Genomic DNA, 22,097 nt, shown 5'->3' on the forward strand with positions numbered 1-22,097 from the left:
CTTCCCTCAAGGCCCCCTGCAGAATACAGTTATTAGCCCCGGCCTCCCACCGCTGCTGCCGCCACTGTGCTGAATCATTTCAGCACCACGGATAGCGCTTCTCAAACCCCCCCCCCCATTCATGTCCACAGCTCTCATGCGCAGGACCATTTTTGCTTCTGTTTTCCACCTCCTCCACACTCCTGGACTCAGCGGGGACAAATGACATTTGGTCTCGGAATGGAAAACCTTCCCGGGTAGCTCCGTTGATGCTCTAATTGGGTGAATGGAGGAGGTGTGGAAAATGAAAATGTGGAAGTAAAAAAGATAAACGTTAAAAAGGACCGACACAAAGGATTTTCTGTTTTCACTCAGACGCTGGTGATCTATTGTGTTTCACTTTCCTCAACTCGCATACCCACTCCCCGGCTTCATTTTGATTGGAAGCTCCTCCATTATGCCCGGTTGCTAAGTGCCCCGGCCCTCATCTCAACATCTAAGAAAGCCAGGCAGAGTAATTCAGAGAAATATATTCCTCCCTGTGCTCTCTGACATTTCTTGGGAAATCTCATAAGCTGAATAAATATTAAATACAACGCGATTCTGCTTAAAGGGACATTTTACAACGCGCCCCACAACCGTTGAAGGATTCATGCAGGCCTGTGCTCGACGAGTGTGTTTATGTGTTTCTATCCACATGTGAGCAGATTCGCAATGACTGTGTTGAAACAAGTCAGCCGCTGCTCGCTTCCGCTCACGTCTCAATGTATGTATTTGGGTCTGAGCGGCATAAAAGGCACTGTGTGTCTTTGATTCGGCGGAGTCACGGGGGAGATGATGTTGATGAGACTGTTGCTGTGATGTGGAGTGCTCCCTGCTCCCTGTATGCAGATATAATAGCACTTACCCAGTGTGAGGGGGAGAAAAGTGTGAGTGCGTTTGTGCTCGTGCATAATGGGGGGGTGGTGGGGGGGTCTGTTCTTTCGCCTGCGGCTAATGATGTAATTATGTTGAAAACAAATGCAACAGCCGAACTCATTTAGGGAGAGTTTGAGGAAAAACAAAGTCAAAACAGGGAAACATGAAGTCGACAAACTGAGAATTTTTGTCACTCATTAGAAGAAAGATGATTTTTAGATTTTTTTATCTCATTAGGCTGAAGACAGCGCACGCCGTACCTGATTGAGTGTTTTTTTTCTTCTTTCCATCAGTATGAATTATATGATTGGAGTTTGATATGTGTTGACTGTGGGATTTTTTGTTTTGTTTTTTTTCTCTCCTTCCTCTTCCTCAGGCCACATCTCTCCGTGGAAGGCATCCAAACAGGTACGATTACCACGCTCAATGTGTTTCTTCTCGCGGGTTCAGATCGGGCTGCGTTACCTCAGACGCGTGTGTGTCGGTTTTACCGGGTTTTTTTTTTTTGTGTCGCTCTATTGTGAGGCCGCCTCTCCTGACCCTGCTTATTAGTTTGATCACATCAGATGTGACGCCTCAGCAGCTGGGGGAAAGCGCCTTCACATCTATACTTAAATTGCACCTGTTGCTGCTCCGACAATCGGCTCTCATTCAGGTTAGACAGAATATTCAGACACGATGAATCCCACCTCGTCTCATTTTAAGGTGTTAGTATTGGCTTAATTTCATTATCACATCTGGTTCTGCTTTAAAAAAAGATTTTTTTTTCTTCATTGCATAATTGAGTCACTGGAGCACATTTCCCTAAATTTTGCTCATACACTTGACACGATAATGAATGTTTTTGTCATTGTCTCAGTCTGATTATCACCTTCTATTATCTGGGTTACTGGTCTCTCAACATTGTTCTCCAGAGTTTTCACTCATGGTTAAACTTGTATTTGTTGTTCCAACTTCCCCCTTTTTTTTTTGTATCGTGAATTCCTCAGAGATAATTAATCAGAGGAAACGCAGAGCCTTTAGTCATCAAAATTTCCTCATTGGATGTTTGATCTCCTCTCTGCCGAAGAGCTGGCTGACAATATAGGCTGTTTTCTTGATGGAGGCTGAAAAGAGGAGGAAGATTTCTCTGCACTCGCGTTAAATATCAGTTCCCGATGCTTACGAGTCAACGGGATTTGTCACGTCACGACACAGTGAAAAAGCCCAAAGTTGAATTAACTCCCACAGTGTTTATTTGAGTCCGTTGTACCAGTCACGAGGACCTTGATCAGTCAGTCTGCAATGCACGATATTTTCAAGTATGAGTTTCCAGTGTACAAACACAGAAGTTTTAGAGTCTCCAGTCATCCAGAGTACTCCTGTACAAGCTCAAGGAAAATCACACAAGAAAGTCCCCCTAACCCAACTTTGGACATCAAACCTGGGGTGAAGTCATTTATTTGTCAGCATGAATTAAAATAATTTGTGAGAAGAAAAAAAGAACACATTTCAATATGTCAACATCCCTTTTATCGTGCTTACTTAAGCATGTAAAGCAGGTAAATTATCTCGACCCCTTTCTTACTCCGCTGAGAGCGTGAGCCGTTACCGTCACAGACAGACGAGACAGACTTTAAGTAGTTCTAGCAAGCTGAATACTGGCTGACGTTTTTTTATTAACAACAGCCTGGAATGAATGAGGTTGCATTTGTGTTCGCTGCCAAATCAAATCATTAACAGGCCGATGCCTGCAATGTTTATTTGTTTGTGGATTTCTTATTTTTCTTTGTCTGCCTCACAGTGTTGATGAGTGTGTAGTCAGTCAGTTACTTATCTGCCTGCCTTGGTTCATACAGAACCCTTCAGCTCTCCACATAAACCATGTGACGTCGGAGAAGCAGGCCCAACTGACGCCACATCCGTTCGTGTTTATTCTCCCTTCTAGTTGCCGGACCAGTGGGACCCACATGGAAGCCCTCAGGCGAACCTGTCTGGCCCCGTCTTGCCACCCTGCACACCTTTCCCCAACCAGCCTCAACATCGCACGTCTGTGCCCGACTCCACTGAAGGCTTTGACCTTAACAAGCCCGACCCTTATGACCTTTACGAGAAGTCGAGGGCGATCTATGAGAGCAGACGTGAGTCCGGAGGACTTGAAGCTTGTCGATTGATTGTTGCAGATTGGTGCAGCTCTTAGTAACACTTAGAACAACAATTTGAAACCATTAAAAAAAAAACACCCAACCTTCCTTTTCTTACCTGCCTCTGTGCGTCAGGTCCCGAGTATGAAGAGGTGGAGGTCCACCTGCTGAGGGAGAAGACCGGGTTTGGTTTCCGCATCCTGGGGGGAGACGAGGCCGTGCAGGCTGTGAGTCCGGACGCCCGTGACAAGGCTCGTATGGGACGGGCTGGACCACAAGCATTTTTTTTTTACTTCATTCCACGCACCAGCTTCACTTGACCCGTCATCTATAACCATCGTGTCACACGTCGGACCAGCGAACTGTCCACACGCTCGCACGCGGATTTACACACTTCATCTCACACGTCCTCCTCACCCTCTAACTGCTCGGTGCCTCCCATATCGTGACGGGACGCCTTGCTAACTTGTCCGCGTAGTAAAACGGCATGTGAACTGTGAAGCAGGCAGGCAGGCGGCGGCAGAATGTTAAAGACGAGCCAAGAAGCGTTGCCCCGACTCAAAAAAGCTAGTTTAGCAGCGATTATTGTGTGATTCCGCCGTCTTCCTCTCATCCCCCTTCACCTTCGTCTATGCTGCTAATATTGATTGTCTTTGAACAGATCGTTATTGGCGCTATAATAGAGAACACCCCTGCTGAGCGGGACGGGCGGCTTCGACCCGGAGATGAGCTCATTTCTGTGGACAAAAATGTGGTTGCTGGGAAACCGCACAAATACGTAATAGACCTGATGCACGCAGCGGCCCGCAACGGTCAAGTCAGCTTGACTGTGAGAAGGAGAGTGCAAATGCCTGGTGAGGATTCTGGTTGATTTATTGTTTTTTTTCTGTTCTCTACTACTTTCTTGTGTGTGTGTGGGTTTTTTTTTCACACTTTACCAAGATTGTGCAACAAGCTTCACGTTTTACTGGCATCAATAAAAAAAAAAAAAAAAAAACCTTACTTGGACAGGACACACACGTTAAAACAGTCTGAGTGCAAGATCACTGTGTACTTTTCACCCACACATGTTTTCTCTCGTAGAAACAGACATACATTTATTTGTTGTTTTATTGGGAGTCTGCGGGGAGGCTCTGTGGTTTGTGTCTCGTCCGGATGCATTCCTGCTGCAGTCACACGAGTCAGTTTCACAGAAGAATTTGCACTTTAGAGCCCTCATTTCACGACATTTGCTGCAACTATAGCTGACTTTTACCTCGACACGACAAGACGACAAGCAGAAAGTCGGTGCCGCTCTACTAGCCGCTTTCCGTCTCGCCCTTCAGGTGAACCATGTCCAGTGAACGGCCGCAGCCCCGGCTCCGTGTCCACGCAGCACAGCTCTCCTCGCAGTGACGCGGCCTCGGCCTCGGGTCCCCCGGCAGTGGCTGTCCCCGCTGCCGCCTCGCACCCGGAGGGATCCTCCCTGCAGACCAGCGACGTGGTCATCCACCGCAAGGAGAACGAGGGCTTCGGCTTCGTCATCATCAGCTCCCTGAACCGGCCCGAGAACGCCACCATCATCAGTGAGTCGCAGAGTGACTTGCGTCCGTCTCGTGCCCTAAAGGTTGCTTCCTCACAGGAAATGGTGATCGCACATCCTCGTGACTAAGACTCCCAAACTCACTTACAGGGATTCAGTTCATGCTGTATTTATAAAAAGCACCACAAAGGAAAAAAACATCAAAAAGCCCTTTTCTTGTTTTTTGTTTTTTTGTTTTTTTTATTGATTTTACATTAGCCTTGTGTGTAGTTTAACCCCAGTTTCAGCCGTGGACCACCTATTAGGTTCATTTTAATAATAACCAGTAGGCTTCCTCGTGTCTCCCGATAGCTACTCCACTTGAGTGATGTTATTAATGTTGTGCTGTAGGTTTACAACTTCCATTATGCAGAGGCTGAGCTGAAATTGATTTGTTTTTGTGTCGTGTTTATTTCTTTGATTCAGATTCAATTTACTGCTACAGTAGTCTTAAGCCCTTCAGAAGTTTTGAATTTGTCTTCGCTCTCCGTGCGGTTCACAGTTTATGTGTGGAGCTGATCATTTCTGAGCAGACTATGGGGATTCCTCGGTCTGTACGGATTGAACCAGCGCGGTCACGGGAACACCTACTGCGCTCAGTAATACTCATATACAAGTCGTCAATTCCTGAATTAATTGCACACTCACTTGGTTTGTGCATATACCTAAAGAATATAAATAACCCCAAAAGTGGGTCCAGTTGACAGAATCATTACACTTGGCTAGATTAGTTCAGGATGTAATGGTGCATGCTCAACAGTCCCTCGGGGCTTTTCTTGTGCTTCGCGGGTCCAGAAAGGTTTTATATTAAAGCGAGATTTTCTCTTCTTATTCAGGTATCATTACAAACTGGAACACAGATTACGGTTAATGTTGCTTAAATGCTATGTGCCGTGAAACCATTTTAAAATGTTGTTTGTATAATTCCAGCCATTTTAGTGCTTCTTTAACACAATTGAGTGTAATTATAAAAAAAAAAAAAAGCTGTAGTGACGCTCATCCTCTGAAAGCAGCTGAGAGTGTTACCATGCTGCTTTGAAAATCCTTCTTCACAATTGGCGGTGACAGCCACCTTGTTATTGCTCGTTTCCAGCTGTGCCCCATAAAATAGGACGCATCATTGAGGGCAGCCCTGCTGACAGATGTGGGAAGCTGAAGGTGGGCGACCGGATCCTGGCTGTAAATGGACAGTCCATCATCAGCATGCCGCACGCAGACATTGTCAAGCTCATTAAAGACGCCGGACTCACAGTCACACTGCACATAATACCAGAGGAGGGTAAGTGTTTGTGTGTGAGCGATGAAATGACCATTATTTTTCGTACATTCTGTTGGTTTTGGTTGATAAAGGATAAACTCCCTGCAGTCGGTCTGTGTTTATGATCCTCCCATTGATTTGTGTCTTCTGTTATTGAGAAAGTGTCCACAGCCGTCCGTTGTTACTCCTTTTAGCTGCTTCATTTATCCGTGCTGTGTTTTAAAGAAGACATACTGGGCTGACTAGTCATCTGTCACGTGGCGTTATGCTGGGTGTTAAAGGAAGATGAACATCACCACAAAAGACAGATATAATGACATTTTTCATCAGATGCCAGGAAGAGATTGTTTTTGTTGTTCGACAAAAAAAACGTTCAATTACTGTGAAACAATACAAATTGAGGCGTTTTGTTTGGGGGGAGGGGGCCTTTCGAGGAGCACTTTGGTCATAGCAAATGTGCAGAATAAAAGATTCAATGTCACCTCAGATATTCCAAAAGATCTCTTCAGAAATTCTGCCTCAACCACCTGAACATATTTGCTTGGTGGTGCAGTGGCGACCAGTCTCATCTCACAACCAGCTTACACTTCGGGTGAATTGGTGGATGTTAATTGCCATGGTGTGAATGTGTGTGGGGGATTAGCACCCGCAACCCCGCAATGGTCTGTTCTCAACCCCCTCCCCTTCAGAGCTGTATATGTCTCTACAGGTGCTCACTCAGGCCCCAGCTCAGAAAAGCAGAGCCCCATGACACAGAAACACAGCCCACAGACCCAGCCCAGCCCTGTAGCCCAGCCGAGCCAAGGAGGCACCCAGTCCGGCCAAATGTCTCTTCAGCCAGGCCAAGCGGTGGCTCATCCAGGTCAAGCGCCTGTGCAGCCCGGCCAGACACCAGCTCAGACGAACCAAACGGCGGGCGGCGCCCCGGCCCCGGCGGCATCCCAGCCTGCACCAGCTGGATCCCAGCAGAGCCCCGTCACCCAGCCAGGCGGCCCTCCGCCACAGCTCTACCTCCATGACGGCAGGTGAGACGGGGTGGTGTTTTGCATGCGAGGCGACCAGGTTGTTCTGTTTTGGAAGGAGAAACAACGGGAATGTTTACAGATGACGACCATCAGTTTTGCAACAAAGTGAAGTGCGTTCTCCCTGAGCCTGGGAACTGCACATGACTTTTGTCCCAGTCAGACTCCGTCTCAGGCTGCTTTGTTGCATAAGACCACTTAGCGCCAACAGTGTTGGTGAATAATTTACTACAAGGTATCTCTTTTATAATGCAGGAATCCAGCAATCAGACCCTGTTCCATGTCAAAGCTATGGAAGTGTGTGTGTGAGTATGTCAGATGAAGACATTCGGTGCAGCTCTCCCAGAGCTGTGGATTTATGCCCATTTTACAAGTGGGGAACTTGATAAAAGTTTTAAAGTGGAGGCTGATATTTCCATCCTTTTTTTTCGTCTTCACATGCAGTTAATCCTCATCTTGTGCTTTCCCTCTGCGCTCAGCTCAAACAGTATTTTACTGATAAATCTATGCTGAGCGTGTTCCATTTCTTTGCACATGATAAGAGCAGTAACTATGAAATATGTTTTAGAAAAGCCAAAAATTTCCACTGCTTTATTTAATGACATTCTTGTATTACACAGAGTAAAACTGTGACATTAAGCCGCAACAAGCACAATTCTCTAAAAGGGACCAACAACCAGAAATAAATATATTGTGCTGTAGCTGGTTAAATTTAGAAGGAGGCGTATATCCTAAAAGATAGCGCAATGCATGTGTGTAGTTATTGTGATTCAGATTTTTCTTAATTTGCCACATGATCAGATTCAGTGCAAAGATAAAAACTCCCACACTGCCTTTTTTTTCTGTAATCAGTCACCTTTTTCAAAAATATTCTTATTGCCGAAATGTCACATTATTTTACTTCTGCCAACTTTCTCAGAGAAGTACGGCAGACGTGAACTCGTCGTAGACCTACTTTCCTTTTCTCTCTCCTTTCACAAAACAGACTTCAGCTGACTTAAAACGATTCTTTTCTCCTCCTCACAGGTCCGAGGTAAAAGCGAGGCAGGATGTCAAACCTGATTTCCGTCACCCTCCGTTCACCGACTACCGGCAGCCTCCGGTGGACTACCGTCACCCGCCGGTCACTGACTACCGTCAGCCTCCGACGCTGGACTACCGACACCCGCCCGGCCTGCTGGACTTCAGGCAGCATCCTGCGGCGGCCCAGTTCCCTCTGGGAATCCCCGCCGACTTCAGACTGCAGGTAAATGGTGACTCCATGTGGACGGAGTCTTGTCAACGGCATCAGAGCAAACTGTTTCCACATCAGCCACGTTTGTGAATTGTTGACGTCTTGTTGCGCAGGACTACGATTACTTCACGGTGGAGCTGGAGAAGAGCGCAAAGGGTTTCGGCTTCAGTATCCGTGGGGGGCGGGAGTACAAGATGGACCTGTTTGTGCTGCGCCTTGCAGAAGACGGCCCCGCCATTCGAAATGGGAGGATGAGAGTAAGATGATGGAAACATGATTAAAGTAATTATTGGCGAAGAACTGTTTCGGTGTAGGTGAGCGAATGCAACCCCAATTACTGAGATGTCATCCCTGAGTTTCTGAGAGTGCGCTTGTAGAAAGAGGACTTAATTGAGACCCACCGGCGTGCGTGGTTCTCCATCTTAATGTCCATCTCAGATAAAATCAGATAAAACGCACACCGATATTAAATATGGTGTAAAATTTAACAAGATGGATTTATCACCCTTGTACCTTTAATAAGTATCATTTTCGAATGTCTTCTTAAAATATCCCGGCACGTTTAATATGAGACACAATCTGCTACAAATGAAGTTGCCGTCGTTATATATTGACTTCACTCTGTAGCCTGCAGCTCGCATAACTCAATAAGCGGGGGAAAAAGCCATTTGGCGTCATTTCACTTTAGTTCAGTTTATTTATATAACACGAAGCTACGATATATTTATCTCATGGCCTTTTTGCATTCATAAAAAATACCTACTTGAGCAACGTCAGGCACAGAAACAAAAGTGGAGCAGATCCAGACTGGCAGCAGAGCCTTGCTGGGCTCTGTTGTGCCGACGTGCTGACCAGCATGCGAGGAATCACTGACAGATTCAACATCACATGAACATTCGTGTCAATGCAGGCAGATGCTTTTTGGTTTTTGGTTTTTATTTTGAAGGAAGCTTCCGTGTTTTCTAAGTGTCTGAATTCCATGCTTGTAGGTGTACCTTCATCCATCTTTACTACGTTTAGAGAGATTCAATTATCATTGTCAGACAAAACGTGCAGCTCCACTGATGCGAAGCAGAAACATTGGCTTATCAAGTATCAGGATCTTCCAACTCCGCAGTTCGAGATCCTGCAGGAAAGGTACTGAGAGAGCGGATTATCTGATAATCCTCATTATAAATCCAGTGTTGGAAAATACAATATGTAATAAAACTGCATTGTCAGGTCGTACCATCTGTGATGAGGCATTTCTCCAGGCGTGTCTGTTGTCTCTAAGACACTCGGAAAAGCATGAACACTTATGAAGTCGGTGACTGGGTGACCTGCTGCTCAGCCTGCTGCTGCTGAGACGCACTGCAACACGCTGCTGAAATGGAGGTCGTGTGGAAAACTTAACCTTCCATGGTTAAACAGAGGCTGACAGAAAATGACCGTGTGTGTGTGCGTGTGTGTGTGTCCTGCAGGTAGGGGATCAGATTATAGAGATCAACGGGGACAGCACTCGGGACATGACTCACGCCCGCGCCATCGAGCTCATCAAGGCGGGGGGCCGGCGGGTCAGGCTGCTGCTGAAGCGGGGCACAGGACAGGTGCCAGAATATGGTGGGTTTACCCCACACGAACTGAAGTCACGGACTTGACTCTATTTAACCTCACCCTCTCTCTCTTTCTCTCTCTCTCTCTCTCTCTCTCTCTCTTTCTCTCTCTCTCTCTCGCTGTCATATCAGAGATTATTCTTTGATTTTCATTGAACCGTTTCCTGTTAACTCTTCTTAAAATCAAATACATATTGACACATACTTATTTCTACGTTTCACTCCTCCCTCTGTTGTTCATTACATCCTCAAATTTAACATTTACCATTAATACAGTGGACTCTCGGTAACGACCTGCTCTCTTCATGTGTTTTAACTCCTGCTTTACGTCTAATGATCAGTACAGGCTTTTACTCGCCCTCCTTTAGGAATGGTACCTTCCAACCTCTCCATGTGCATGAAAGGTGACACACTAAGCTCCCCCTATTTCTTCCTAATGGGCCACTCTAAAGACACGGTTTGTGGAAAAAAAACAAAAAAACTGCATGTCTCTTCTTTGTCCTGATGAATCAGTGTGTTTGTGCAGAACGTGCTCTCGGCATGCACTCCGGTAGACCATCGCTTGTGCATGGGAAAAGTAGCAGCTGTGTTGTGAGTCGTGTGTAGGTGTGTGCAGGCGCTGCTGTGTGTTGCACGAAGAGAGCAATATGTTTTCAAGTGACCCTCCAGATGAAACCGTATCATCCTGAAGAGGCCTGTGGAGGAAGGCTGTTTGAAATCTGAGAGCTGCTGGGGATCAGTCTGACACACAAATATGTCTTGTTTTTTTGGGGGTTTTTGTTTTTTGTTTGGTTTTTTTGGGTGTATGAATGAATCCTGACACACGGATCTGTGGTTGCTCAAACACAGTTGCATGCAAAGCAGCCTGATACTGTGTGATAATTCAACGACGCATCTCTTTCTCAGATTTATTCCGTCTCTCTCTCTGTGCATGCCGCATGCCCGCTTGTCAGTCTGTTTCGTCTCGAAGCCGCCTGACTGGTGTTTCTGTCCTTCCTCGCAGACTGTGGCGGCCCCTGGGATTCCCTTCCTACAGCCCACTCTGCCCTGCAGGAAGTGACCCTGGAAACTCACCTGAACCCATCGCTCGCATCCCATCCAGCCTCAGCCCCAGACTCCCCTCATCAGCTCACTCTTGAGGCCACAGTGTGCATGGCAGACAAAGCTCCACAGCTGACAGACCACAGCTCCATCAGAGGGGCGACAGGTGGCAGGTCCACCGAGCAGAAATGCACCGTCAGGGGGCAGGGAACCCCTCAGGGGTTGGGAGAGGCGGACTGCGGCCCCGGCGACAGACACGCTCGAGCTTTGCCTCCCAAGGTGGGACGGTCCAGTGAGAGACGAGAGAGGCAGCGGGAGGCGAGCTCCCCGGCCTGCGAGAGGAAGGCCCCGCATACCCAGGCGGCGAGCGCCATCTGGCCCTGGGACCCTTACGCGAGCGTGAATTCAAACGACGCCTCTCTGGGCAGCGGGAACGGACACGTCGGCCTCCAGGAGAGGCTGGTGTCCAGAGGCCTGTTCGCCAGGGAGGACGAGAGGGCCGGCGGCCACGGCGGGCTCTGCTGCCCCTCCAGAACCGCGGAGGACCCTCCGGTGAGGAGTGCGGCCGCCTCCCCGGGGCCCTGGAACGTCCCCGGGTCTGACAAACTGCCCGGCACCCTGAGGTCCTGGACCTCCACAGTGAGCAGGTAGACTGGACGCTGATGAGATTTGGACCTGATCACACTGAATGGCTTTCTCCTCACTCATTTTGCCCTCTCGCATCAGAGAAAGGCAGGTTCTCTCCCTCGCCCCTCCTCCTCCTCCTCCATCAGTCTCCAAAGTCCTGTTCTACGTTCCATTTGTTCTTACAAGATGATGATTACACCCACCACCTTAAAGAACATGCAGATTTCACAGCTGCTGCCACACTGCGGCATCACCCCGATGGAGACCCTCACTCGCGACCATCCTGATCACAGACGGAACTGTCCTTTCGACATGTACCTTTAACTGCTCGACCGGATCTGGCTCAGATTGGTTTGTGCAACGTGGCCTCACATGGAACAAGGAAGACAAAACATATGCGCACCCAAGAGATTTAATTATGGCTTCATTTGACTGGCGACTCTCCCGGCCTGTCAGATGGAGGGCAGTGACACTGAAACCCCGTGGAAGCGACCGCCTGGTTAACCCGACATACGTCCGAGCTCACATGCCTACCAATATATCATATACTGTAAATGTAAAGATGTGAAAAATATGTACATTTGGTCTACTCAAAAATATACCTGGTGGTGTGTTTTTGAAGCAGTGTTATAGTTAGATATATTGTATAATAAAAAAAATGTATAAAAAACAAAATAAAGGGGGAAGAGATTAAAAAAAAACAAACAACCCAAGACGGTATTTTAGGATGACGATTTCCATGGCCTCGTCTATAACTACATATCAAAGACTGTGCAAGTCACCAAACCCAGACCGCCGAGGGGAAAGGTGGTGGTCGTGTGCATGGATATAAACCGCCATGTCATTAGACGGGGACTCACACGTCTTTTAGAGGTAGAACATAAAGTGAATATCCTCTGGGGAGGAGACCAGTCGGCGTTCATGTCTGACAAAAAAAAAAAAAAAAAAGGATCCTTTTTTTTTTTTCCCCTACAAAATTGGACTTTTGACTGACAACAGTTGGCTTAGTAAAGAACTCATTATACCCCTCTGAGTTATGTACGCAACTCAATTACAAGTCAACCATGCAGTCATTGTGCAGAATTATAAGCTGTGTTGTGTTCATTTAATGCTCAACAAGGAACATTTCGTCCAGTCTGTTTCCCCATTTCTATGCCTTCTACTGTGCTACGTGTACCACATCACTGTGGGAGAGGGGCATCGGTGCGGGGGAAGACGAGGCCGATGGGCGCGAGGTGGGGCGGAGTGCCTTACTCGAACTAATGCTAGAGCTGTCGATTCGTTTTGGAAACTGAATGCAAAATAGACATTGACGTCGTTCCTTCAGATATTAACGCCCAGCAGTTTTAAGATATCCCTCGATGCACCCTCGGCCGTGGAGCGTCTCAGTGTCGGCGATCGCCCTCGTCCGCCGGGTGTTTGAGAGGGGATCAAATGTAGCCTGTAGCATCGCATCCTCTTCTCGGGAGCGCAAGGGGCGACGATCGTCCATCGAGACGGGGTTCGAAAATCAAAGGTGGGCCACGATTTCCGTACGTCGGCTTCATTTTGTCTGTTCCGTGAATGAAAACGTCGCGTCTGCTGCAGGCCCGACCAGAGCCAGCGGGAGCTCAGAGGATTCAAATGCACCGCAAACACTTTTCGATCACAAACGTATCGTCTCTGGCCAAAGTCAAACCGGGACATCCAAGGACAACATTTCGATATGGTCCGTTTTCTCCTAAATTGAGACTGACTTGAGCGACTTGAGTGCTTGAAAGGCCAGAGGAGTCTATGAAAAAAACGGGATCGCGGCAGCACATCTGAGCTCTTTCTGGTAAACTGCTAATAGCAGCAGTGCACATGCAGACTGGGACACTAATCAAGACCTTGTGCATTAAACATCATCTGGACTGATGATGTTAAAAAAAACAAAAAAACAAAACAGTGTTCTGGATGCTTCTGAGCTGACTCAAGCGTTGGTGCACGTGGTAAACAGTTTAGCGGGAAGTATGGCGGCGCACCAGTTAGGCTATAGAAATGTGTTTACCATAGATACAAATGTTGAGAAAAGCTGAAGGAATATGTCATCCAGCCCTCTTGTCTCCATCCAGGCCGTCCCCCCTGCCTGCTGTGACTGATTTTGTATACAGAAACAAAGAAAAATAATAATAAAAAAAAAAAAGAAGAAAAAAAACAAACTGCTTATTGGAACCTGTGAAGGATGGCACGTTCATAAACCCCCCATTGAGATCCAAGTATAACTGTGTAGTGTTAATTGTGTACTATTCACCTTGTACAGCTGTATTCCTACAAATATGGTTTACTGTATCATTGATACTGTAGTTTCAAAGACGTGAACAACTATTTTTATGAAATGCGACAGTACTGATATATTACATTTTGCTAAAAAACAAAAAAAACTTGTTTACTGAAAGATATTCTGAAATACTGTCAAATAAACTCTTGACATGGTGTAAAACATCCCTGGTCGCAGGTTCTTTACACAAAAAAAACAAACCGCTGAATCCTTTGGGCTCGTTTCCGTTGTAACGAAAATCGCTAAGCTGCATTATCGCGGATTTCGATTGTTGCTTCGTCAGAACGCCATCCATCACCAGAACTTTATTTTGCAAAATCAAGTCAAGACGGTACCAGTGTGCTTAATCGAAAGCTGAATATTGAGCGGGTTTGAAAGTAGATTTTAATTAACACACATTGGCAGAGAAGAACACCAACAAGCCTTTCCAGTCATTTACGCATGATTCATCTTTAAAAAGGCCTCAACAGATTATCGGACTTCGTCGTGGGTGAGAGGACTTTCAGGTGCTCATTAAAATTCATCATAGAATCAGAAGGGGGGGGGTGACTGCAGTTAGGTTGTCGATCAGTAAATGAAACACGCTCGGCCACGACGCATAGATTTAATTTGTCGAGAATGAAAGAGACTTTGTAGATGAACGACGGGCCTTTAAAGGTGCCTTCACATCCAGTCGTGTTGCCGAGCAGTAATGAAGTAAATATTTCATCTTTCCAGTGACTGTGACATGTAATTAGTGGAGGTATTGATAACAATCCATCACATTTACACAAGAATCTCACGCACCCAGTAAAAAAAACATTTTTTTTTTTTTTTTTACACATTTTCAATTAAAAATAGCTTGTAAACAATTTCCCCAGATTCCTCGTGCCGTCATAGTTTTAGGCCACACATTGTGAGCAGCTGCTGGGGTGTCATGACTGAGGGTGGTCTCCTGGAGGAGCAGGGAGCAGCGGCTCCTGGTGTTCTGGCACATCCAGAGGAGACTTCTGAAGGGAAGGAGGAAGGAGCAGATCAGTCACTGCTGGTGGAAGAAAAACAAAAAACGAAGGATGACAAATGTTTGGGTGTAAAACGAACGCGTCTTACGTCGGCGTGGCTGTAGATTCCCATCTGAAAACGGCAGCAGACGACGTCGACCAAGAACCCGACCATCCCGTGGATCATACCTGCAGGTGAGCACGCGAGCTTTTAAATGGTTGAAGACGTTGAGTCAAAGTGGCAGGCTGCACTTCAAAGCACAAGTACAACCATGAATAATACATGAAGTGTTTTTTGGTTTTTTTTTTTGTCTTTTTAACACCCATTTACTGAAGAACGAGTTAAACTCTGCACTCGGTGACGACACATTCGCGTCACGCTCCTTTAGTAAAAGCAGGTCAAGTCTCTTTTTTGGAGAAATAAGTAAATAAATGCAATATATTTAAAAAAATAAAGACAATATCCCTGTGGCTATCCACAGGATTGATGAATATAAAATCTCAAGTACTAATTTACATTATAAATGAGTTGGAAATGTATGCAGGTCACGGAATATTCACCATGAAAGGTGTTTTCAAAATTAAACTACGAGCTGCAAATAAACCAAAAACACATGCTGCCCATGTAAACAGAGAGTTTACAGCTTTTACCACTAAATCATCAAAAGCATTGAGGTTGTTCTCGAGTCACATCAGAGATGTTGCAACATGTGATTCTGCCAAATTAACTTTTTTTTTTTTTTTTAATGGAGTCTCTGGTGGCAATAACAGCGCTTTGAACTCATTACCTCTTTGATCTGTGTGTAAGACGTTCATACTTAATGAATGAATTAAAAAGCACTCAATAGCAACGCAGACATCAAGAAGAATGAAATCAGATTTTCAATAATCTGAAATAAAATGTGACTTTGGGGTGTTTTAGGGACCTGTGGTGGAGAAGATGCCTCCTACGATGCCACAGAGTCGGACCAGGAATTGCCAGAGGGGCATGTGCTGCTCCGTCACTTTGACCATCAGCGAGCTGATGTCGTACTTCATGAAGATCCCCGAGACGCCGTGGCTGCCCGCCGCGTGGTTGATTACTCGTTCCTGCAGGACGACGACGACGCAAAGGAAATTCACCAGACAGACAAAACACAGCGGCCTTGATCGCGTGTGCCGAATGCAAAAGTAACCGACCCTTTCAGTGACCGAGTACTGGTGAGTGTCTGCCGACACTTTGTAGGTGTTGAGCTTGGTGGGCACAATGGTGATGAAGTACTGAAACATGTGGTTCGCTGAAGAGAACAAGTCAAAACCCGTCAACGACAAGAAAAAAAGAAAAAAAGAGTAACAGCGTGTCGTTCATGATTTAAAAATGAAGATTTGAGTATGCAGGGGGTTACACTCGGTGGAGATCTTCTCTGTGCCGTCCAGAGTGCTGATGATTCCGGGGATGGCTTCGCCAAAAGAGAGGTGGTCAATTCGATGAGAGAAGTTATACGCTGCAACAACAACAACAGCTTTTTCAACAGCAAGTAAACAGAGTCAGAGATGGACCGTCGTCTATGGAACAAATGTGTTGTGGAGCCATTTAGTAATGTCATTCAAACAGTAATAACAGGCTGGAGGAAATCTGTTTAACCTGAAAGACACTGAATTACATACTTAAATTAAACGTTTCAGCCACAGAGTGTCATTGATGAATAATCCAACACCTTTCTATATCAAGACTTAAAAATATGCAAACGTTTTATACACAATAACAATTTTATAAGTGTTGAACACACAGTCAAATCATACATATCCCATGATGTAGGAATTAAAATGTGACCTAAATTAAAATAATTGCCACAGCTCAGAGATCAAAGAGTACCACGCTCATCGTCACTGCGTGTTCAAGAAAAAAAAACATAGTGAACTTACAGTCATGGCTAACAAGTGCCGCTAGATGAGCGTGGCCTCGCGGGTGAGGGATGGACCTGCAAAAAGGACGAAAAGAAAATGAGATCATGCATCAGACCGAAGAGAAACGACCGGTCTGCACAGTGTCACGGTGGACTCCCGCCATCCCTGAATGAGAAATGTCTGGTATGGAGCTCGCGGGAAAAAACCAGCATTTCCTGATTGAACTGGTGAAAGTGAAGCAGCTTGTGATCCACACACACACACACACACACACACACACACACACACACACACACACACACACACACACACACACACACACACACACGCACACGCACGCGCACGCGCACGCGCACGCGCACGCGCACGCGCACGCACACGCACACGCACACGCACACGCACACACACACGAGTCTGAGCCAAGAACCAGACTTTAATACCACATCTTCCCTCTCTGGTCACTCCTGCACAAAGATGCTTCTCGCTTCCATATTTTGGCTTCATTAGTGTGAAACTGTGACTCAAGATGGATTTTTTTTCTTTCTTTTCTTTCCCAAATAAAGACTTTACAGCACAATATCCAACTGTTACTGCTGAAGTTTAAATCAATGCTGCTTATTGTCGACGTGAAGCTCGATCTAGAATCTCAAAGTCTATAAAAAAAAAAAGAATGAATCGTTACCAAGTGAAGCATACGTACTTGCCGACAGTAATGTGGAAGTTTCCTGCCACCTTGTTGACGTACAGGTGACCGTGGATCCTACAGGCGGTGAGAGGCGAGGAGCTGTCCTCACTACAGGGAGGAACAACAACAACAACAAAACACTCAACCTTCCAGCTGTATCTGCGCTGTCACATAGCAGGTGGAGGGTTCACTCACCCTGGAGTCTGAGCAGGAGGAGATCCTTTGAGTGCAGCTTTGAAGAGCACATCCTGCAGGGAGTGCTCCACTCTCAGGCGGTCCTGGATGTGCTGCAGGGTCCTGATGGAGACATAGGAACAACACAAGACAATATGGCATGTCGTTGGTCTTAAAATATTGGAAAGTAGAGACAAAACACAATTGCCAGGTTTGGCAAGCTTACATGTGCCATAATCTCTGCTGCGGAGAGAGATCAAAGTTGACCTGAAATATTAAAAAGAATAAATACCAGGTGAGGATGAAGAAGCTTTAGCACTAATATTGCAGAGTGGATTAGAAAAGGTCAAGACTCACCGCTTCATATTTCAAGCCATCGGAAGCGACCATAGTCTCTGCGAGATCCAGAACATCTGCCCCGATGTCTGCAGTCACACCACAAAGAAAAAAACCCAGTTCGGAGGTCGTTTCTAAACCTGACAGTACAAAACGACATGATGTGGACTTACATTGACACCTCATGGCGACCGTAATGTCCACGTTGAGCCTCAGTTTGCTGTAAACGAGCAGTCGCAGTGAGACTTTAATACACAACAACAACACGTATGTTGTTTTTAGTTTTCACCTGCTGAAGTCTTTGTCCACCTCGTACTCGTACCGCATCCACGTATTTCTGTACACAAAGAACTCCAGGAAGGCGAGGGCGGCCATGAGGAAGAAGGCTATGAGAGAGACTGGACACGGACACGGTGATGGTCAGAGAGGCCCCGAGTGGAGCTCACGGTGAGCGGGGGCCGTGCGGCGGCGGCGGCGGCGGTGAGCCGGTGACTCTACCTGTCCCTCCGCTGGCCGACGACTCCACGTAGCTCTCGGGGACCTTCGGGAAAGCGTCCAACTCTTTGACCAGAGTCAGCGCCTTCTTCCTGGTCAGCCTCCTCATGTCGGGAGCCGGGGCGGAGGCGAGTAGAGCCCGGAGGGTCTCCCGCGTCCACCGGTCGAACGTCTTCTGTTCTGCTGACTGAGAGAGAGCGAGCGAGCGGCGGTACTGGGCGTGCGCGTGACGTCACGTCATGCTGACTTTGAACACGTCAGGGGCTCGCGTTCACGCGACTGTTAGCTTGTTAGCTTAGCACTCGGCTAAATCACAGCGACGGAGAAGCCGGTGTAATGGTGCGAAACTCGATATTGCTTTTTAAACGCGGCTTTAAATGATTCTGTTGACACAACCACAACAACTAATCTCCGCCGGTTGGCCAGGGAGCAGCGTCCATATGTTTTGTAATGCTGCGGTTAAGATTGACCCCATTGTCTGAAAGTAAATAAATAAATAAATGCTATCATTTGGTATTAGCGCCCTCTAGAGGTGACTGGCTCCCCTTACACTTCATGAGTTTGATTTATTTTGAAATATATTTAAAAAATAAATAAATGTATCATATATTACTTACGTGTCTATTTGTTTTTAACTACACCTCAAACATCTCCGTGAACCAGGAGAGACACATTCTATGGATACAATAGATTTTCTGTCCTGTTAATTAAAATGTATTAAATGTCTTGGTCTGACTCCACATAAAATCATTTGGTTGGCTCAATCTATTATTATTTTTTCTACCAATTTATAAAACAAATAGGCTGCTAATGGTGCAGGTCTTGATAATCAGATAAGTTATTACATATTTGTTAGTTATTCTAAATTAAACAATATCACATTATAAAACCTATTTTGGTAACTGTCATAACATCCCAAGCAGGAATGCCTGTATATTTACAAATGTATATGTATATGTCAAACATAGAGTGATAGATTGTCCAGCTATGTTGAAATACCTTTTGACTGAAAGATATTAAAATATACAAATCAAATACAGGCATGTTTATGCCCTGGTACATACATAATTAAGATATATCCACATTCATTGATAATGTTGAAGTTATGCATCTGCAGGTTCTCCTTGAGAGTTCCTTTTAAGCTGAGAGACAGATTGTGGCGATCAGAGGATGAGAATCACCGACAACTTTCCTGGAAACTTTTCAGACTGTAACTTCAGAGCGACAGCCCAGAAAGAGCGAGTTAGTGGGTGATGACGAAAATGCATCAAAAAAGCAATAAATAAGACCATAAATAAGATTCAATAATAAATTCAATAGTCTGTATACATTTTAACACAGTTTTTGTATATTTGTGTCATAGTTGCTTTATTATTATTATTTTACTTATGTTCTTGTATGTTCTTCTTGTTTTTTTATATATGGAGCTGTGTCTGCAATAATAAAGATAGAATAAATGTCAGTGACAGCGCTTTTACTGAGCCCCACTTGCATATGAAATTTTAAAGGTACTACTACCTATTAGTATGATATCAGTTTAAAATAACCAAATCATTTTTTTCATATATTATTATAAATTACCATTATGTCATCAGGTGTGAAAAGCTACTCAGCATAGTAGAGTTCCCTTAAAAAGTTAGTTGGCAGAATTAATTTGAAAATGTAAAAAAAAAGAAAAAATAGTAAAACAAACCATGCACTCACATTCACACCTATGCGCATTTGCAGGCTCTCGGGTATCATCACATGTAATATTTATGCCATGGCACATTCATAATCGGATAATTAAATATATTTCTAATTTACATAGGAATTGGGAGTCTTTAGAAAAAAAGGGTACGGCATATATTTGTATTAGTAGAAGTAAAATGCACCATACCGCTGATGAATAAGAATGCAAACCTTTCCTCATTAAACCATTTTCACATTGAGAAAAAACAAAACTGTTCTCAATATTGTATTGAATATGCAAGTTACAAAAAAAAAAGATGCTTCGTGTAGGCTTTTGATCATTTTTACTGTCAATACATTAGGCATATCTACAGGAAAATATTATACAACTTCAAGTACTTTCTGCTCCATATTGGTTTGTGCACAAATAGGACGAGTGAGCATGCCAACAGAATTCCAGCCTGAATGTCAATTCAGACTGATCTGGAATATCAAAGTTGTGATCTTCAACAGACAGATATACATGACTGGAAACGAGGTCAACGCAGACTCAAATACACCACATGACCTCCTGCTAAAACAGTCCTTTAAGGGTCATGCTCACTTTCAACTGACATAAATCAATCGACAAACAGTCCAATTCATTCTGCAGGTACAGAGTCCGGACCCTCATCCCGCAGCACTCCCACCTCTGGGATGTCGGAGGTGGGAGTGTCAGGCGGCTCTTGGGACAGGTCTTCAGAGCATCTGCTCACGGTGGGCGAGATCACATCTGGACTGGTGTCGCAGGACTCTGTGCTCTGCTCGGGCGTGGCTGTCGTGGTTGTCATGGCAACGCTCGGGGGCACTGGGTCAAATTCATCGTCATCATCCTCCAGGATTGGAGATTCATGGATGTCTATGAGAAAATGGAGGCATTGTTCAGAATATAAACTTAACTTTGATTTACACTTGATGAATGAAAAGAAAACGTGAACTTACTGCTGAAAGCGTCTGGGTACTGCTTAGCTATCTTCCCTTTTAGTGTCCTGAACAACAACAAAAAGCAAAGGAGACCACTGATCAGAAGATCTGTGTGGACAACATGGTTCATTAGCATTGAAGAAGTAGTCCGATACCTGATCCGTCTGAAAATGCTGTCCAGGTCTTTCTTCATCTCCACTAAAGTCCGGGTGTGGAGCAGAAAGTGTTCGTTCATCTGCTGCAGCCGCACATTCGACAGCCCGTTGAAGTTAATCAGCATTTCATTGGTTTTCTCAAAGCGGTCCAGCCTGTTGTCATAATAATTCAAAAGGAATCTATTTTACTCCAAAACAACAACAACAACAACATCTGTGCAACCCCTTTTTTTTTTATGTTCGGTTTATTGTCTAATTAAAAACATGATGCCCTGCAACTCAATCCACAAAAAAACAGTAAAATCATTTGAGATCTAAAATAGGAAACACACCAATAGGGACATACCCATGAAATACATACAACGAGTGTACAAAACAATAGTTTGTGTTGCTGTCCCTACAATCGATTGTGAAACAATTCTCATTTCTGGGAAGGAGATTCTGCAATAACAAATTGTCTCGAGTGCGAAGCGTGACGGTTGGAATCGCGCTTTGAAAACGTGAGGAGTAATAGGAATAACCGAAAAAAAAACTAAACAATTAAGAGTCCAGTGCATCTGCCTGGAACTGTGTTTTTGCACTCACATGTGTCTCTGAGCCTGGATGATGGCGTTCACGTCCTCGGAGTTCACCATGCTCAGCATCCTGCTGCAGAAGACGCCGGACGCCGTGGGCTCCGCCATGATGACCGCAAAGAAACGATGCACGCACAAAAAAAACCTTCACTCACAAAGATGTGGACATGAGAAAGAAAACAAAAACAAAGCACTTCCGCTTCTGTCACATGACAGCCACCTCCAAAGAGCTCCTTCTTTCTGTGTCTTTCAGAGGTTTAACAACCAGAGTACAGACCTTCTATCGCCTCTAATGGTCGCCATGTGCAACTACAGCACCAACAAGCCAGACTGTTACGTAAGTGTTGCAACGATTTTATGCTTTGTAAGCGTTACGGAGACACAAATTCCATCTATAAATGTCAATTCCTTCGCTACAAAATCCCAGAATTTTCTGAACTAAAGATTTATTCCACAGCCCACTCGTTAAAATTGTCAAATGTTCAGTTACACCAGTGGAGAGCTCTGAAAATGTATTCATAA

General features: G+C 45.3%; 3 protein-coding genes across 3 annotated transcripts in view; 1 reads left to right on the forward strand and 2 right to left on the reverse strand.

Moving 5' to 3' along the window:
- magi2b (membrane associated guanylate kinase, WW and PDZ domain containing 2b) overlaps positions 1-13,794 on the forward strand; it is an 88,124-nt gene extending 74,330 nt beyond the window's left edge. Inside the window, exons 12-22 of the mRNA XM_080504556.1 lie at positions 1,274-1,305; positions 2,825-3,017; positions 3,156-3,247; positions 3,682-3,874; positions 4,346-4,585; positions 5,675-5,860; positions 6,549-6,864; positions 7,888-8,107; positions 8,209-8,352; positions 9,556-9,694; positions 10,691-13,794. Coding sequence (XP_080360682.1) covers positions 1,274-1,305; positions 2,825-3,017; positions 3,156-3,247; positions 3,682-3,874; positions 4,346-4,585; positions 5,675-5,860; positions 6,549-6,864; positions 7,888-8,107; positions 8,209-8,352; positions 9,556-9,694; positions 10,691-11,379 — 2,444 coding nt within the window. The 3' untranslated portion in view covers positions 11,380-13,794. The remainder of the gene's footprint in view (positions 1-1,273; positions 1,306-2,824; positions 3,018-3,155; positions 3,248-3,681; positions 3,875-4,345; positions 4,586-5,674; positions 5,861-6,548; positions 6,865-7,887; positions 8,108-8,208; positions 8,353-9,555; positions 9,695-10,690) is intronic.
- A 226-nt stretch (positions 13,795-14,020) lies between these two features.
- On the reverse strand, positions 14,021-18,407 carry ergic2 (ERGIC and golgi 2). The gene is made up of 13 exons (XM_080505209.1): positions 18,215-18,407; positions 18,006-18,114; positions 17,890-17,936; positions 17,738-17,805; positions 17,607-17,647; positions 17,402-17,503; positions 17,222-17,314; positions 16,540-16,595; positions 16,020-16,118; positions 15,814-15,911; positions 15,561-15,723; positions 14,744-14,823; positions 14,021-14,643 (listed from the first exon to the last, which is right to left on the reverse strand). The coding sequence occupies exons 1-13, from the start codon at positions 18,318-18,320 to the stop codon at positions 14,569-14,571; spliced, it is 1,137 nt and encodes a 378-aa protein (XP_080361335.1). The 5' UTR covers positions 18,321-18,407; the 3' UTR covers positions 14,021-14,568.
- A 1,854-nt stretch (positions 18,408-20,261) lies between these two features.
- Positions 20,262-21,713, reverse strand: kxd1 (KxDL motif containing 1). The gene is made up of 4 exons (XM_080505265.1): positions 21,586-21,713; positions 21,001-21,153; positions 20,864-20,910; positions 20,262-20,780 (listed from the first exon to the last, which is right to left on the reverse strand). The coding sequence occupies exons 1-4, from the start codon at positions 21,681-21,683 to the stop codon at positions 20,524-20,526; spliced, it is 555 nt and encodes a 184-aa protein (XP_080361391.1). The 5' UTR covers positions 21,684-21,713; the 3' UTR covers positions 20,262-20,523.
- Positions 21,714-22,097: the final 384 nt, after the last annotated feature.

Source organism: Blennius ocellaris (genome assembly GCF_963422515.1).
Source record: "Blennius ocellaris genome assembly, chromosome: 11".
NCBI lineage: Eukaryota > Metazoa > Chordata > Actinopteri > Blenniiformes > Blenniidae > Blennius > Blennius ocellaris.